Source organism: Semicossyphus pulcher, unplaced genomic scaffold, assembly GCF_022749685.1.
Source record: "Semicossyphus pulcher isolate SPU_LCO1_2020_fin unplaced genomic scaffold, fSemPul1.0.p SCAF_3, whole genome shotgun sequence".
Lineage (NCBI taxonomy): Eukaryota > Metazoa > Chordata > Actinopteri > Labriformes > Labridae > Semicossyphus > Semicossyphus pulcher.
Genome location: NW_027211704.1, coordinates 17,609,017 through 17,626,402, shown reverse-complemented (window position 1 = coordinate 17,626,402; position 17,386 = coordinate 17,609,017). Strand labels below are relative to the sequence as shown.

Genomic DNA, 17,386 nt, shown 5'->3' with positions numbered 1-17,386 from the left:
TCAAGAGGAGTCAACCTTAGCCACCATCTACAGAAAGTGGTTCAGTAGCATCAGCGGTCATTACCCGCATTACCCCTTGTTTCAAGTAAGTGAATAGGGCAGTAGCGGTGAGTTAGTCAGGTGACTTTGGATTGCTGTAAGGTAAGCAGTGTCATCCTCAGTTAACTTGTGTGTCCATATTTTTATTTTGTTTTATTCGTTTATTTAACAGGCACATTGTAGAGCTTCTTTACTGTACCAGAGTTATATATAAGCTAATTTGCATCTGTAGTCCCTGGGCAGGAAACAAAGAACAATTACAAGTAAAAAGAATAAAAAACACAATTACCAGACAGTACATATTCACTATACAACAACAACATTTCACAAGATTAAAACACAAAAGCTGTTTGCGTTTATGTGTGATGGGTACATTATTGGGTTGATTTTAGCCATGATTTCATCTTACATTTAAAATCATTAAAACTGCAGCACTCTCTAATATAATTTAGTACTTTGGTATAGCATTTTTTTGTGTGTTCCAGTGGTTTTCCCATGTGTATCCTAACTTTATTATCCATATCTTTAGTGGACAAAATTGGTATTAGAATACAAGATTTCTTTAGAGTCCTATATCAGGTTGTTTCCGGGTGGCCTCTTGTTCCCACAGAGAACGTTTAAATGAATTTGTAAAAGTAGATCAAAGGTGGGTGCTGCTGGTAAATCTCATTATTTAAGCTTATGTGTGTGCTCCACAATGTTCTTGAGTTTAATCTCATTAGTCTGATTTGCCTGTTACTAAACCAGTGTCGTACACAAAAAAAAACATGATGTCATATATTTGTCAGATTACTGGAGTCAAATTATATAATACAAATAGATACAAGGTATATATATTTTTTTATACAAATAGAAGTGCATAAAGGCAAACATTTGATGACAATGAGGACATTTAAGTAGTTCAAAAGTCATGCATCATAAGTTCTTATAAGACTAGATACTAACATTGTCAGTCAACATGTTAGTTTATTGGTTTTATTTTCAGATTTTATTCCTGTACAATATGATTTAATTAATTTAATGATTCAACATTATCAAATATACCAAAATAGTTGTGTAATGCACATGTAGTTCAGATATGTAAGTCCTATGAGTCATCCTGGTGGGCACGGGGGTGATTAAATGTCCTGAAACAATGTTGAAGGGATTTTTGCTTGTGTAAAGAGACATAAACGGCACCCCTGTTTAGCTACTGTAGTGGTACGGTCTGGCTTCATCTCAGTGTTTTGGACTACCTGGACTTTGCTAGAGTGTCCTCTTCAGACCGTTGATAGGGGTGGCATGGGATCAGGGTTAGCAAGAGATTAACCACATGCAGGCCTTTAAAGCTTCGGTGTAATCCGCACGCTGGAGATAAATTCAGAGCAACAACTCTTCTACAGACATTTCTGTTCGCGGCTTGCAGTGTTTCTGGCCACGCAAACTCTGTGAAACAAGTGAAGAGAAACTGGGACTTTTCTAGAAATACGTACTGGATTTACAGGACTACTATCAAGGAAACAATATTTGACCTGTGTCTTAAGAAGAGTCTTCCTCAACATCTGCTAAACAAACGAGCTTAAAGGAAAAAATCATGAAAAAGGGAAAGGTATGTTTTTTTCTGCCTTTATGGTTCCACAAAAAATATTGGAGCACATTTTGACTTCTCAAGATCCATAACATGTTAAATTATTGAGTCTGTTCTTTAATCCTTTATTATCAAATGAAAGCCAGGCAGATTCATCAACCAATAGATGAGATAAAATTGTATTTTTTATGTATTGTAGAGATTAACTAAACATAGTTTTTTCTGTACTTACAATATATTGCTATCTATAATTGCTACAAAAAATGGAGGTCCATCACATCATCCTAATCCTTTGAAGTAATCAAACATGGATGTTTTTTTAAGAACAATCTGTCGTGAAAATTTGTCTGCAGACGCTGCAAAACTTTGTGAATGGAAAATGCGTAATGTGTTAGATCTTGGGATTTATAGTTTACGCTATGTCTTTTTAAATTTGCTAAAGGAATGTAAAGATAGTTGTGCTTTTTATACATCTGATCAAATACTGTAAAAACCCTACTAACCGTACTTGTATCCCAGCAGGTGATTGATGACAAAGAGCCCCCTACCTACCAGGAGGCAACAGGAGGTAAAAAAACACATTTATTTTTGGTTTACTGTATTACTACTACTATAGTTCACTTAAAAACATACAAATGGGGGCTTTTATTTCTTCAAGTTCTTACTGCATAAACCATATGCTTGTTTCATCATGTTTTAAAGTACTAGGTAAAAATAGATCATTTTCTTATGTTACGATGGAATGCTTTTTTTTATTGCACTATGCAATCTTCATTATTATTCATAATAACATTGCCCTTTGATCAAGTTTAAAATGTGTGCCTTGATATCACAGGTTAGTACCAGTTAAGCCTGTCCCCGTATGGTGACCTAATGGGTCTGAATAATGCTGCAGCATCATAATAAGATTTATTCTAACGTCTCCTCCCTTCATATTTCTCCAGGCTACGATGAGATGGAGGCCCAGTTCGCCTGGGACGACAAGACCATCAGGCGGACCTTCATCAGGAAGGTACGAATGATTACATGGCAGAGAAGTGACACTCATACAAAAACACCATAATAGTTACACTTAGTGCACTTAGTAATAGTTCGATTTCTCTGACACTGTGTCCTCCTGCAGGTCTACGCTATTCTCATGGTCCAGCTGCTTGTGACTGTGGGAATTGTGGCTCTATTCTCATTTTGGTAACTACTGTGGCCTATCCCATCACCATTTGTTATACACATTTTGTTTTTACAGCTTTGAATCAAACATGAATTTGATGCATTTCTTTTTTGTGTCTACAGCGCACCTGTAAGGTTTTTTATTCAGACGCATCCTGGCTTGTACATGGCTTCTTAGTAAGTCAAAACATAAACAAAGTCACATTATATTGTGACCATTTTCTGTTACTTTTATTTGTTAAATTTAGTATCGTCACTCTCCCCTTTTCCACAGTTTAATGTTCTTTGCCACCTACATAGCACTGTCCTGCTGTGGAGAGCTGAGGTGAGCTTTCTTCACAATGTCAATAAACATAAATATTTATTCTTTCAATGATGTGCAGATGAAAATGTTTTGTTTATTTTTATTTACCTATACAGGAGGCAGTTTCCTTGGAATATCATTTTGTTAGTTCTTTTTGTAAGTATTCCTCACCATGAAAATGGCACATTTTGATAGAATACTTTATGCTCTGGTCTCATACACTCAACATACAAGCTAACCGTGGTAACGTGTCTTCATTTCTCCCATCAGACCTTGAGCATGGCCTTCATGATGGGATTTGTGTCAAGGTAAATAGCTGTAGTGATGCCAACATGTGTTATTGTGTTTTTTCTGAGTCATCCAAGCTTTTCAGATTTAAAGCCTCTGCCATGAATGTGACGAATGTCTTCTTTTCCTCCAGCTTTTACAACACCAAGTCTGTGGTTCTGTGTCTGGGGATCACCGCTGTGGTGTGTCTTTCTGTCACCATCTTCAGCTTCCAGAGCAAGGTGAGAAGAGCTGCTTAAACCAAACTTAAATCAGATTTCAAAACAGAAATGTAAGTGAGTAAAGTTTTATTTATAGAGCACTTTTTAAAACACCAGGTTACAAAGTGTTTCAGAAACAGGAATAAAAAGCATATAAACAAAAGGCAAAAATGAAATCCCATTTCCCCTTTCTTATTGCAGATTGATGTCACATCCTGTCAAGGCGTCCTGTTTTCTTTGTGCATGGTCATGCTGCTCTGTGCAATCACCATGTCTATTGTTGTCCCATTTGGATACGTAAGTTCCCACCCCCCCCATCCCATTCAGCATACACCCAGACCTTTCTAGAAGCAGCCTAAAGCAGTTAGCTAAACAGCATTTGCAGGTTAATGCCTCAGGTGCTGTTGGCTGTATTTGGATGTGCGAGGAGGGATTAGCCTTACAGATTATCTAGAAGAGTTCTGTAACGTTTCTGCAATTAGTAACTTGCTATCCCTCTTACAGTGTTTTATAATGTGTTTGTTTTGCACCACAGGTTCCATGGTTACATGCTATTTATGCTGTGATAGGAGCCATCCTCTTTACTCTGGTGAGAATAAGTCAAAGAATATGTCATCAACAATTTCTTTCAATATGTTTATTTTTTTACTACATTACTGATTTACTTTTTTCCCCCTCTTATGTCTCTCTCTCTCTGCCACAGTTCCTGGCATTTGACACTCAGTTGCTTCTCGGGAACAAGCGCTACACTATAAGTCCAGAGGAATATATTTTTGCTACCCTCAGCCTTTACCTGGACATTATCTACCTGTTCAGCTTCCTGCTACAGATCATGGGAGGAGGCCGTGATTAATACTTGTAGATCTGTCCTTGAGCTGCACTATCTGGACTCTTAGAAACTCAACTTGGATTAATACCCTCATAAACAAAACGACATCAGGGCTATATGGTTTACTGAATCATTATTTTGTGAGTGAGAGCAACCTGTTTGATGTTTGGTTAGGTAATCATACCCATTTAATCCTTCTGCTGTGCCCTGACATAGCCTACATACCTTACTGTAAGTGTTCACTTTACTCTGGCCATCCTTGTTCATCGGTTTTTATATTGTGGTGACCATGCCACCCATCAGCGTATTTTTTAAACACTCATTAGCCTCATTAGTGGATAACACCAAAAACACAATTGATGTATGAAAGAATTTATCAGTTTTCCTTTGTTGAACTACAATGTTTATCCATCACTGAGCCAAAAATGTGAAGATTCAAGAAATCTGAACGTTTAACTTCAGCAGGGACTGTTTGACAAAGTATGTAGAGAAGATTAAGTTTGTTATATAATTGCTTTTAATACATGTCATCATAGATGACACTTTAATATTTTACTGTATTTGTGTAAGATATTTTCATGCTAAAAGCTCTGTTTTAGTATGGGTGTGTTTTGTGAAACCTGAGCTAAGGTCAAGACACTTGAATACAAGATACAACCCCACCCACATAAGGAAAATAGCAACCATACTTTAACAACATACTTTAGTTATTAGAAATCTGTTGCAATTTTATTGTGACTTTAATGTGGCCTTTGGGATGTGATAGAAAATTATTGTTACTAGAAATGTACTTGCTATGTTGTGACTAGAAACACAATAGCATGTTACCTTTTTGTAAAGACAGAGCTGTGTCTATTTGATTCTTAATCAGTAAAAATATGAAGAAAATAAACTAACACAAGAAATACACTGTCTTTAATGTATAAGGTATTAAATGATTATCGTTATTATTAAAGTATTTAATTACTTACACATTTTGAACACAATTATTTTGCATTAGTTAAGCTCCTCTTCTCATTGTTTACCTGTGGATTAGCTCGTAATGGAGTTTTGACCTGTACAGGAGGAACCCTCCACTTCCCTGTTGCCAACTGGGATACATCCCATCAAGGGAGTGGGTTTTACATTAAGAAAAACACATCATGAAAGCAGGCTTTTCAAATTATTGGTTTTACAAAAACAAATTGATAAAGAAATTATATCTTAAGGTATCTTTTATGGAACATAAGAAAAAGAGAATATTGACTGTAAAAAATGTTTCTCACCAGTAAGTTAAAGAGTAACTTTACAGGATGTTTTGACAGTTAGGGTCATGCAGTCCCAGTTATAATTTCACCCTTGGACCTTGGTTCCCCACAACTTTAAACAGTGATCATCACTACATCTAAAGCAACAAGAGCGAACTCTGTCACCATAACACAGACAATTAAAAACAAAGTTCACCCGTTCATTGAAACAAGGCTTTTATTAAAAAAAGAAAAATTGACATATTCAAATTCAAAGAAAAAACCAAGAAAGAAAGAAAATCTTATCTCAATCAATAAAAAAAACAAGTTACAGACAATTTAGCATCTCTGGCACAGGAAGACAAAAGTAGCCAAGTGGCTTTGCAAAATAACCAAATATCAAAACCTCTTTCCTCTAACAAAACTGTACAAAATGAGTTCTTGTATAAATAAGAAAACTGTTCACAAGCAGGAAGTGAGACGAGCCCGTCGGATTTCCAAAATGTCTGGGATTCACAAACTTGGGTGCATACAGTTAGGTTTTCAGCATTTCATAAAAATGTCCTAACAAGTATTTAAACTGCAAGTTAACAAAATAATAGGTCACTTATTTCTGTATATTATTAACATGACGTTACCGAAAACAAACAACTCATGGATACAATGTATAAACCAATTTAAATGTAATGGGCACATTTTGAAAACCCAGACTGGGCAACATCAAACCGCCTGTTTGGAAATCCTGTTTTAGCAGCAAAACATTTTGAATCTATGAAACAAGCCATCAAATCGACATTATTGACAAAAATAGCATTTTCAGATTAGTGTTGACTAAAAAATAATAAGTGCAAGCAGTTGTGTGCTGTCTATAGAGCACACTATTGATCTTTGCAGTCCTAAAATAATGTTATTTAAGATTCTATGATTTTCATGATGCTAATTCAATTTGGAGCATCAATATTTCCTGTAATATAATCTATTTGTAAAAAAAACCAAAACAAAATAAATAAACATTGTAACAAGTGGTCATTTCATAGTTTCAAAATCCTGTTTGTATTAAAATTGATGGCTAATACATGGAATATCATTTCTATGAACATATAAACAATATCCATGACATTTTCCTTCATGGTGCACTGAATCTGAAAAACTTGCTTATCACTGTGTTATCTGGACAGGCCTTACATCATAAAAAAATCACAAAAACACACAAGAAGAAACAAACACAAATGGTGTGAAGAGGAAGTAAAAGGAGAGAAAAAAACACTATTTACAAAATTAGCTCTCGTGTCTGAACGTATGAGGGAAACTCAACATGTTTCATTAACATGTTCTCAAAACCAGATCCCTTATCGAGATGTTTGTTTTGGAAATCAGCTGAAATGTTTGGATCAGGTTGTGTTTTTATTACAGCAGTGCCAAAAAACAAGTTAAATGTAGTCTTAAAGAGGAATAGTTTATGCACATTACCAACCATCTGAACCAGAAAACTGCATTTCATTCAGTAACAGAGAGCTAAAAGATGGGTGGCTACAACATCTTTGGTTGTGGAAATGAACGATAGAAACACACAGCAAAACGTGAATAAAAAAAACTGAAGACAAAACAGAATCATCAAACTGCGAGCCTTGAGAAAGACATTATTACGCTCTCACTGGATTCAAACATGGATGGTCGAGGAGCGGGAAGGAAAGCTCCTCTCGACCCTACAGCTAACTCGACTGACACGACTAACTCAATGGCATTCAAACAAGCCTGTTGTCACTTCTGTAGTATATACAACTTAGTGTCAATCCTATGAGAGACGAGGCAGTTCATCCAGAGAGAAAACATTAAGGCTTAGCTTCAAATAGTTTTTGCAGAATTTTGGATCACTCACAAATTCATTCAGACGAGCTGTCTCACTAAAGGCTATAAGAATCGTCTTTAATGGCACTTCCATGGTCTAGTGAGCAGTCCTTTGTAAAACCATGATTTCTATTATCTACATATCTACAGTTTATGATGTCTGTATAAATTAAACTTCAACATATTTGGATGTACTGTTGAAACATACTCGGGCTTGCACGTACAAAGCCTCCCACTGATGCAGCATCAGCATGAATCTCTTGGATCAGCACTAAATGAAGTCATTGTTTGGTTTAGCTCTCCACTCGGAAACAGGCCGAACACAATATGAGGACAGAAGACGCGAGGTTAAGAATGGGAATTTGTGTGAAAACAAAACACGAGAAAAATCAATGTGCACGAGAAAACAGCGTCAATCCCTACACGGAGAAAAAAAACTAACATCTACTCTATAAAAAGCTAATCTCTACAGCTAAAATCCAATCTACTTCAAAGATAAATTCATCAAAAATAAGGCAAAAAAGGGTTTCAAGTGACAGACAAAAGACAAAAAAAATAGAACATAACATTTTCTACAAACTAAAAATCACGGACAGAGAATCAAACTCAGGTGACAACAGCAGCATTGGAAAAAAAAAAGACTTACCGCTCCCTTTCCTTTCAAACAACTTTTTCTCAGGGATTATGTTAGTCTTCTATTTGATTTCCCTCATTGCTTTTTGCTTAACTACATCTTAATTTAGTAACTGCATTGCTCTTTATACAATTAATCTTTCAGTAACTTATCAAATATGAAGCATGTTCTCTTTATTCCTACGGCAGAGGATGAATTCAATGATACCTGAAGGTTTGCCACAATAAAACCGCTTAAAACCACTTCTCATGGACACAACAGTCACATTAAAACAAAACAAGATGAATGTTGGTATGAAACAGTGTCTTCTGATGTCATTTTCATGAGCCAAATATAAGGACATAATTAATGTTGGGTACAGATCCACCATGTCTTTATAGACTTCAGTATTAAATAACGTCTTCTCTATAAATGTATGTTTCAATGATCTAAAAACTCTAAAAAATAGAACTATAATTCAATATAAATAGAAATAATTGATTGTCTTTTGTTCACTTATGGAAGAATGGTTTAAAGTAAAAAAAATAATTTGACTAAACTATAAACAACGTTAATATCATCTGTGCGTGAGTAGAAATCTCTGCAGCAGTTACAGGAAGAAGTAGCTTTAAACGGTTAATGACTCGACACATCAGACCACCAAAGTGTGTGTAAGTTCTGAAATCTGTACAAAGTGTTGCCCCCGCTGCTGCAAAAAGAACGTCAAACAACAGACATCAGGAAATAAAAATCAAGTTTGCATATTTTACAAAAAAATAAAAGACACTTTGTGTTTCAACTCTTCCTTGAATCACCCTGAAACGTCCAGAATGCTTTTTTAAAAATAAGAATTTGCTATATTACGTGCACAAAAATAATGCTCTGTGTCTTTTCCTCCTCTCTTAAATTTTTTTCTTTTTTTTTTCAGCTTCTTGTTATATTCCTTTTTTTCAGTAATCAAAATAGATCTTAGCTTCTGTGAGGAAGATTCCCAACCTTTGGTTGATCAACTCTTGAGGATGTGAGCAGAAAAGTCCAATGATAAGAGTGTTGTCCTTTTTCTGAAAAAAAAAAAAAAAAATACAGACATACACACACATACACACACACACACACACACATACAAACACACACACATGTTCCTTTTGTTATCCATGTTCAAGTCCGGGTGCTTGGTGATGGTATGGAGCACAGGTCTCTTCCAGCTGAATCCTGTTTGGTTGGATTCATCTCGTGCCCTCGGCCCCACCCTGTTGGGAGCTAGAAAATATGCACACACACACACACACACACACACACACACACACACACACACACAGCTCAGTATGGTATGGTGGTAGGATGAGAAGGTAAATGCCCCTCCCCTATCCGTCTCTTCAAAATGAAGCTGCACACAATTGGTCAATCATATGTTGTTGGGCTTCAGACTAATGATACCAGGTTTTGATGCAACAGTATCCTAATTACGTTTCAACATGAAGGTAAAAAAGTCAACTGTGAGAAGGGAATTATAGCTTTTCCAATTTACATTAGTCGTAAGATACAATTTTGTAACTAAAATTAGTTTTAAGTAACCATAAACAGCAGAAATAGAGTGCTATTTAATTCTGCATGTGTTTTCTTTAAAAAAAAGAAAAGTTGGGAAAGGGCTTTCCATGGATATTGATATCAATCGTTTACAATAGTTAAGCATTAAATCTGAGAACATTCACACAAAACAGTGATGGAAACCCATCGCAGACATCTCTTTACATGCAGGTTAAGCTCCTTTTGATTAACTCCCATTCAGACTAGTATATTTCCTAAATTGTTGAGCAAATAAACATAGTTTATATTAAATATGATCAATCGCATAATACGTTTTTTTTAATTAATATATGAATGGCTGTACCAGCATGCAGTTCATTGATTTGCAGGAGAGAGCAGAGAAACTTTCACTGTCCTACCTTAGTTTCACTTGTTGTGTTGGTACGAGTAGTTTGTGTGTTCGGCTGGGGTCTCCATTGCAACCTGTTGCTGTTGACCACCATTCTCCTGAAAAAGATGACGGATTAAAGACTGTTGTACTTGATAATTATTGAAAATATGTGAAAGTCAAAGCAGATTTTATTAAAGGTACAAAGAAGAATACAGCCTGTATTTTCCCACTGCCCTCCCCATCAAACAGATATGATTCACCTTTGAGCGGATAAACCAAAGAAAAGTCCCATTTTACAGGTTAAATTTGTTGACTGCAGGACGTATTTACTAAGAGGTTTTTTTTAAAAATGAAAAGGTGGCTGAAGTCCTCAAACTCTTAACTCTGCTTCCACATTTCCTTCTCAAACCTCCTTTCTTGATCTCATTCAACCAATCACAGCCTGAGTTCCTGGTTTACTTTTACTGTGCCTCTCCCCATTCATAAACCTGTCCTATTTTTTCTCAATCACTGTCTTGCTCATCATGCTGGCTCCCACCACTATCAACGAGCTCCACCTTCCAACAAATGACTCAAGACTCCCTGCAGGCTCGCACGGTCTGTTGCAGAGCGCACAGCTAGGATCTGATACAATACAGGAGTCTCACTGTGTCTTTGGACAGCACATAAGATGGAAATAAAATGGGAAAACATATAATATACTGTGTATTCAAACATTTATTTAGTAATAAGCAGCCCTCATTAATTAGTTTTTTTTTTAAAAAGAATGTGGGAATGACCCTGAGAAATCCCTTCTTAAGACAATTTCATTTAGCATATTTTCAAACTGTTAAATGTAAAAAAAAAAAAAAAGGTTGAAATTAAGTTACCATAAAACTCGGTGTATAAGAGAAACTTTTAAAACATTTTTGCCATCTAAAAAGTGGGCTGCGTCCTATATACCAGTGCGACCAATATACCAGTATAAAATGCAGAGAGAGGTATGTTATTGTGTTCCAGTATTTAACCACGACCATGGCGCTGTCCAGTTGTTAAGTGGTGATATCACACCTCCACATTAGACTGTTACCAGGTCCAAGCCGCTACAACGTCTCCTATTTTCAATATGCCGCAGTGCTGTTTTAAGCGATAGTTGTTAACCCTTTGTCACAGACATGCATTGTCATGATCGCAATTTCAGCCGCCACCCTCACAACAATCAACATTACCGTAGGCTGCCAGCTACCTCTAGCTACAGCCCCGGTAGCTAGCAGGATTGCTGGCGAAAACAGATTTGGCTGTAGGCTGTAATTTGTGTGTTTTCAATGTGTTTTAAATGAAAATAAATTTAAATAGTGTTGAAATAACCTGTATACACGTTTTTAAAATAAATATATATAGAAAACTCTTTGTCCCTCTGGGTGCAACTTGTATTCCGGATTTTACGGTAATTGAATATTTTCCCAGACCTCTGGTTTCTGCTTATGTAGTAATGTACTAATGAGTAGCTTATCAGGGCTTGCCAGTAACATTCCACATCTTCCAATAGCTAGTTGCAAGCAATGCTTTTGCTACAGATATTGAACATAGAGCCAGACTGGAATTTTAGCCCAAATTTCACATATGGGCCGATATGATTTGTTTTTGGGGGTTTTTTTCACTAAACATCTAAAGAAGGCTTTGTGTTATTTACAAATGTTGTCATCATGCAGTTTGTCCCGCAGAGTGTGGTGCAACTACACAGTTTAAATAACTCATACTCTGTGCAGCACATGTAGCAGGTAAATAACAGCTGGCCCAGTTAACTGGGTGGTATAATAATATTACATTTTCTTTAATAAAGATTAAAATATGTTTTAGACTACCTTTGCATAGTAATATTAGTGCAAAAATGGTGCACAATCCACAAAGAGGCAACTGTATTAACCACTATATTAATTGTTAAAATTTTCTTTTCTAAAAATAGTATTCTTCTCACAAATCCCATCTCTGTCAGTCTCTACTCTAACATTTTAGTAAGAGCTGTATTCACTGCCTGTTTAGACTAAAATGCTAATTTTATTTTAATGATGTCATTGTTTAAGAAACACTGAATATATGAACAAGTGTTGAATCAGAGGTTCATGCTCATTAACTAAACAACAACAAAAAGAAAATAGGGAAATAAGCCATCATTTCCGATGTTCAAGCTGCGGCAAAGACAAATTCAGAAAAGGCGTAACTTGTGTCTGTCTGTCTTTTTTCATTAATTTTTCCAAAGTAGGGCATGGATTGATTCTGTTTTTACACCACATTCTGGCATTAAAAATCTTTGATGAAATCTTTTTTTCTTGTATTTATAGAACACTGCAGAAACAATGAAAGCCAATACGCCTGCTTTTACTTGTCAGAAAATACCACAACACCTTTCAGGCACATAGCTCAGTAAATCAGTCAGCTGGGCTATAAGCAGCAGCTCTTCTTGAGCACTTTTATGCCTCGTGTTTTAGTAAATACGTCCCTATGAGAGTTCCAATCATTACTCTTCCTCTTCAAGGAAATATTAAATGTAAGCAGCTGAGGTTGAGACTAACTTCATACCTCGACTGCGACACTGGAGGGAGGCACTGGGGTGTACTGGGGGATGTAGGTCCCCTGCATAGATGTGTTGGCCGGAATATACTGTAGGGAAGGCAGAGAGGAAAACACAAATTGTGTGTAGAATTTGACAAGAATGATTAATCTTTCAGGACAGTTATCTACGGGGACAGTTTTCTTCCTTAAGCATTGTGTGTGTCCGTTTGTATCTGTGTGTGTGTGTGTGTCTGAGTGTGTGTGATTGGTACTGACTGTGCCCGTGCTGCCCAGGGACAGGTGGCTTAGCTGCTGGGTGAGAGGTCCCATCATGGACGTGGGCTGGATGGACATGGCGTGATCCATTGTTGGGGTAAGAACTGTACCCTGGGAGTGTATAGAAACACACACAAACATTTATTCCAGAGTTTGACAACTAATGAAATCAGAAATGTGTTTAAATTCAGCACTGTGAGCAAAACATACAAAACATGCTGTTGATTACATTTAAACTAAAGGGAATGCCACTGCTACTTTGGCTGGGATGCCTCCAACGGATTCCAATTTCGTCTCAGAGGCATCTTGCTTGCATTTACACTCGGCTTCTTTGCTATCGGATAACTATTCAATCTATACATGGCTCATTAAGTGGCTGGGTGTAAATGTGGTAAATGGGGGGAGGAGAAGGTGATGAAGGAGAGATACTCACAGCTGGCTGCATGAGGTATGACTGATGGTGCATCCAGGACGGGCTGTGTACCTATAGAGAAAAAACATATCATGAAACTTGTTTCTGTGTTATCTGTTGATTTTAAAGTCCTCTCAGAACGATATTTTGGTCTGCAAGCTATAAATGGCTTTGTTGGAATCCAATCCTATGTCAGCAGTGACATGCATGAAAAAAAGCTAAATATCAAATAGTCTGTTCTTCCTGATTTGCTTTTTTGTATGTATGTATTTGTCATACAGGGCATCAGCATTAGTTACAGTCTGTTTCATAACCAAATAAAAACTCCAAACAGAATATTTAAATAACATGGAAATATTGAGGGATTTGGCACAGAAAAGTAACAGATGTTAAAGTTGAGACTAAAATTGAATTTGAATCGTAAGTCCTACCTGGTAGGATGAGACAGGAGAATGCATGTAGGGTGAGAGGGAAGTCTGGGCGATCATTCGGTTTGGAGCCAGACTGTAGGGCGAGGAGTAGAAGCTGGCGAACAGACAGAGCAAAGTAAGAGAAAATATTTAGACAGCAGCACCATGTCAACAATCTGTCAACATTTTTGTGTTCCTACAATGCCCAGCAGAGGGCAGCACCTCCCCACAGTTTAAATACTACACTTATTTTCCTGGGGGGTTGGGACTGTTTTCAGTCAGTCCGTGCATACCACTCACCCATTTTGTAAGGCTGTGGGGTCATACGCAAGCGTCATTCCTCCCTGGGAAAACAATACACAGGATTCAGAACCAGTGAGGTCATGCAAACACCGGTGCAGTCTGTGCTGAAACAGTCAGCCAGCACACAGTCAGAATGATCACATTTAAAACTTTTTAACTAGTTCTTGTTATAATTTCCAACAAGGAGTCGAACGAGTTGGCTTGAAGTTCATTTGAGAATCACGTGTTCAAAATGGCCATCTTACCGTATCGCCATCTCTAGCCCAGGGCCTCCCATTCTGGAGATATTTCCCCTGGTTCTGCCTCTTCTTCTGACCTCCGTCTGCAAACTTACATAATAAGGGCTCTGTGGGCACTGTGAAAGCAACAGATCAAACATAAAAAGTGAACTCTGTGATCACAGCTCCAAGGAACAAAAACACTGAGCTCAGATACATCTAGCAACAATATCAGGTTCCTATAATACAAAACAAACATTCCACGCACCAGGCACTCCAGGTGGAGTCTTGATGAATTTGCCATTGAAATGCTGAATTATGGCCTCGCACTTCTCAGTGGACTCCATTCTGAAACACGAATCAAATTTAAGGCCAGGCATTTTATTTATAGCCGAATAATCCACCACCATGGAGTAATGATTATGTCAAGGTGTTACAGTCTTACCTGGCAAATCCCACTCCGCGGCTGGTCCCGTTAGCATCCCGCAGGATGCGTGTGGAGATGACCTGGCCAAAGGACTTGAGCATGCTCTCCAGCTCCTGCTCATCCATAGATACTGGCAGGTTGGAGATGTAGAGGTTGGTGGGGTCCTGCTCTTGTTGCTTTAAAGTTGAAAGACATTAAAGTATGTTTAGATCTTTTTGAGATCTCTAAGAGATTCTTTAAATTATATTCATTGCCAATATGTGCTTGGTTTGCTTTATTGGAACCTTTCAGGTGTCTCACTGGAGGATGTAAGCCCAAAGTACATCATAAAAAGGCATTTATTTTAGCAGAACACTTTCAAACATCTCTGCGAATGCATTTGCATTTGCAAATGGAAAATTTTCTTGTCACTTTCAAAATCTTTTTCACACTGCAGAAATTCCTGTGTAGGCTGCAGCATGACCTGTCTTTCCATCAACACCTGCCATCACTCCTGCCAGCACATTAATGCTTCATCATATCCGTGCACCATGTCAAGCATCGTATTTAATAGGATAGGATACGGATAAAATGTTTTTAGGTAATTAGTGCCTGACGAAGAAACTGAGAGCCTGAATAATCTGTCATCGTGTGGTGCATGTGTCGCTGCCTCAACTAAGGCGGTCTTCTTTTTAAATCTCTATGCACGCATGAATTAACTGACACATGCTAATATGAATTTGTAGGCAAAGATTAAGTCGCATATTTATAAGGAATGTCTTCTAATTAAGAGATCTTGATAGATGCAAGTAAATTAAAGCGGAGAAAGATTATTCAGAGACTTATTTTGTAGCGCTAGCTTGACAGTGAAACCTTGTGTGACTGTGCTGGAGCAGACAGGAAGCCAGGCATGAAGTTAAAGAGTACAGAGAGCAACAGGAGCCTGGCAACCAGGAGGAAAGAGGCCGGGCTTAAAAGAGGGTAAGGGAAAACAAGAGAGCGAAAGAAGAGCAGAGGGAGGGTGGGAGAAATGAGCAGCTTAAAAGGCTGATATTTTGTACAGAAGGAGGGAACTGACATGATAGGAAGTGGTGGGAGTCTTGAGTAATTTGGGTAATGAAAGAGGAGGATGACAGAGAACGAGCAAAGAAGGAAAAGGGGATAAATGAGTGCCTGCTGATTAACAGGCTCTTCTCCTTCATCGAAATATCTTTCATCTCTTTCATTTTGTCCCATCTTCCTAACACTTAGCGCTGTCAGATACATCTGCAGCCTCATGTTTGTGGCTTTTTTCCCCCCCAAGTTTTTCACTGTATTGACCAACACATCAAACAAAAGAGAACAGTCGGTATCCAGATGCTACAGACGATGAGACAGATTTGACAGGTGTACAGTGAGTTCGTTGATCTGTGAAAAAAAGATTGAGGCTGTCATTATTGATGATTTACTCCTGGAATGAGTAGCCTTTGTTCTTAGCTTTCATTCACCTGACGTAGAGGTAACCTATTTTCTGTGACTGTCGTCATTCAGGGTGCGGCAATACGACCATTATGTAACCCAGTGGCACCCTGCAGATAAGACTAATAGAGTTCAAGTCATAATGAGGAATAAAAAAAATACCTCTCTTTTTATCCTTATATTAACCCTGGACCTCCTCTTGTGCATACAATATTTAATATCATATTCAAACAAATAATCACCCTGCTGCAGTTATAAAAGGGCAGTTGGACTCAGGCCAGGCACATGTAAATGGGATTTGCTAAAACGTCAGTGCATTTTTTTCTGCGCCCGGCCCTAGGTGAGCCCTGTCTGATGAGGTGTGTCTCTGTGTGTTTGCCTGCTTGTGTGTCGAGGAGCGCGTGCGAGCTGACGTCTAACTTTGAACAGGGAGGAGCTAGGATACAAGAATGGGATCTATTTTTAACTCTGCCATGGTTCCCCTGCCCCTATGCACGCTGCGCCTCTGGGCCCGCAGTCTGGGGGCCGGGGTGGCCCACTCAGGGACCGAGCGTACTCTGAGGATGGCAAGTACAAGGTGTGGCTCGTTGTGTTTGTGAACAACAGCGTGCGGCAGCCATGGTGAAAGTGCAAACAGGTGAAACTGGCCTTAAGGGTTTGAAATTAAGCTGATTTTAGACTACAGCTAGTTTTTTCTGACCTGAGGTAACCCAGTGACTCTGAAGCAGCCGTGTATATTTAGGTTTTTATAGTGGCTATCAACACCTCTGACTGAGCACATTCTGTCTGGGTGAGTCAAGTCTTGGTGTCCAGTTGCACTTGTCGGGTATTGAGATACGCAGGATTGTGTGGCACTCTTACAGAGGAGGTGCGGTGAACTTAGACTCCGGGTTTAGTTGCACCGGACTGGTTCAGGTCAGCTGGCAGCGTAGATCTGTTACAGTTTTCCAGGGCCGGGTTGAGGGAGACCCTGGTGTTACATTGCAGTGGGTCTGTTTGGGTGCATGACAAGGGGGAGGGGGGCAGGGGGACACTGGGGTGGAGTGTATTAAGTGCTGGTGTCAGCCCCAGGCCTGGGCCCAGACGATGGACAATGCCAGCCCATTGTGCCGGTCCCATTGACAGTGGGTGTAGTGGCACCCTCCCCTGGGTTCCCTCAATGGGGAGCCTGAGAGCCGGAGGGATCAGCTTAATGGGCCGACAAGAGTTGCTTTGACTGCAGACACTTGGACAAAGAGCTCAGAACAAGCGGTGCGACAGGAGCAGGTTAGCAACATACACAAGCACAGAGACAAGGGCGGAACAGGGGGGGGGGGAGCAGGGAGGGAAGTTAGCGAGGAGGGCGATGAAGAGAGAGGAGACAACCGAGAAG

The 17,386-nt window shown here is 38.6% G+C and overlaps 2 protein-coding genes across 5 annotated transcripts in view; one reads left to right on the top strand and one right to left on the bottom strand.

Moving 5' to 3' along the window:
- The first annotated feature begins 1,612 nt into the window (after positions 1–1,612).
- On the top strand, positions 1,613–4,418 carry faim2b (Fas apoptotic inhibitory molecule 2b). 2 transcript variants are annotated; one of them, XM_069678955.1, is made up of 12 exons: positions 1,613–1,627; positions 2,129–2,174; positions 2,551–2,618; positions 2,730–2,794; positions 2,897–2,950; positions 3,048–3,098; positions 3,194–3,233; positions 3,348–3,385; positions 3,499–3,586; positions 3,767–3,862; positions 4,101–4,154; positions 4,269–4,418. In XM_069678955.1, exons 1-12 carry the CDS (start codon positions 1,613–1,615, stop codon positions 4,416–4,418), a joined length of 765 nt encoding a protein of 254 aa, XP_069535056.1. The 2 variants fall into 2 exon arrangements, with proteins under 2 accessions (XP_069535056.1, XP_069535055.1); XM_069678954.1 differs by having other exon boundaries at positions 2,126–2,174.
- A 1,426-nt stretch (positions 4,419–5,844) lies between these two features.
- The window catches only part of LOC138605680 (RNA-binding motif, single-stranded-interacting protein 2-like), a 28,715-nt gene continuing 17,173 nt past the window's right edge, over positions 5,845–17,386 (bottom strand). For 2 of the 3 annotated variants that reach the window (XM_069678079.1, XM_069678080.1), the window contains exons 5-14: positions 14,596–14,753; positions 14,419–14,498; positions 14,178–14,287; positions 13,930–13,973; positions 13,651–13,744; positions 13,241–13,291; positions 12,808–12,918; positions 12,559–12,639; positions 10,028–10,115; positions 5,845–9,341 (exon numbers count right to left, since the gene is read on the bottom strand). In XM_069678079.1, coding sequence (XP_069534180.1) covers positions 10,035–10,115; positions 12,559–12,639; positions 12,808–12,918; positions 13,241–13,291; positions 13,651–13,744; positions 13,930–13,973; positions 14,178–14,287; positions 14,419–14,498; positions 14,596–14,753 — 810 coding nt within the window. In that variant the 3' untranslated portion in view covers positions 5,845–9,341; positions 10,028–10,034. The remainder of the gene's footprint in view (positions 9,342–10,027; positions 10,116–12,558; positions 12,640–12,807; positions 12,919–13,240; positions 13,292–13,650; positions 13,745–13,929; positions 13,974–14,177; positions 14,288–14,418; positions 14,499–14,595; positions 14,754–17,386) is intronic. The other variant, XM_069678081.1, reaches the window with a different exon arrangement.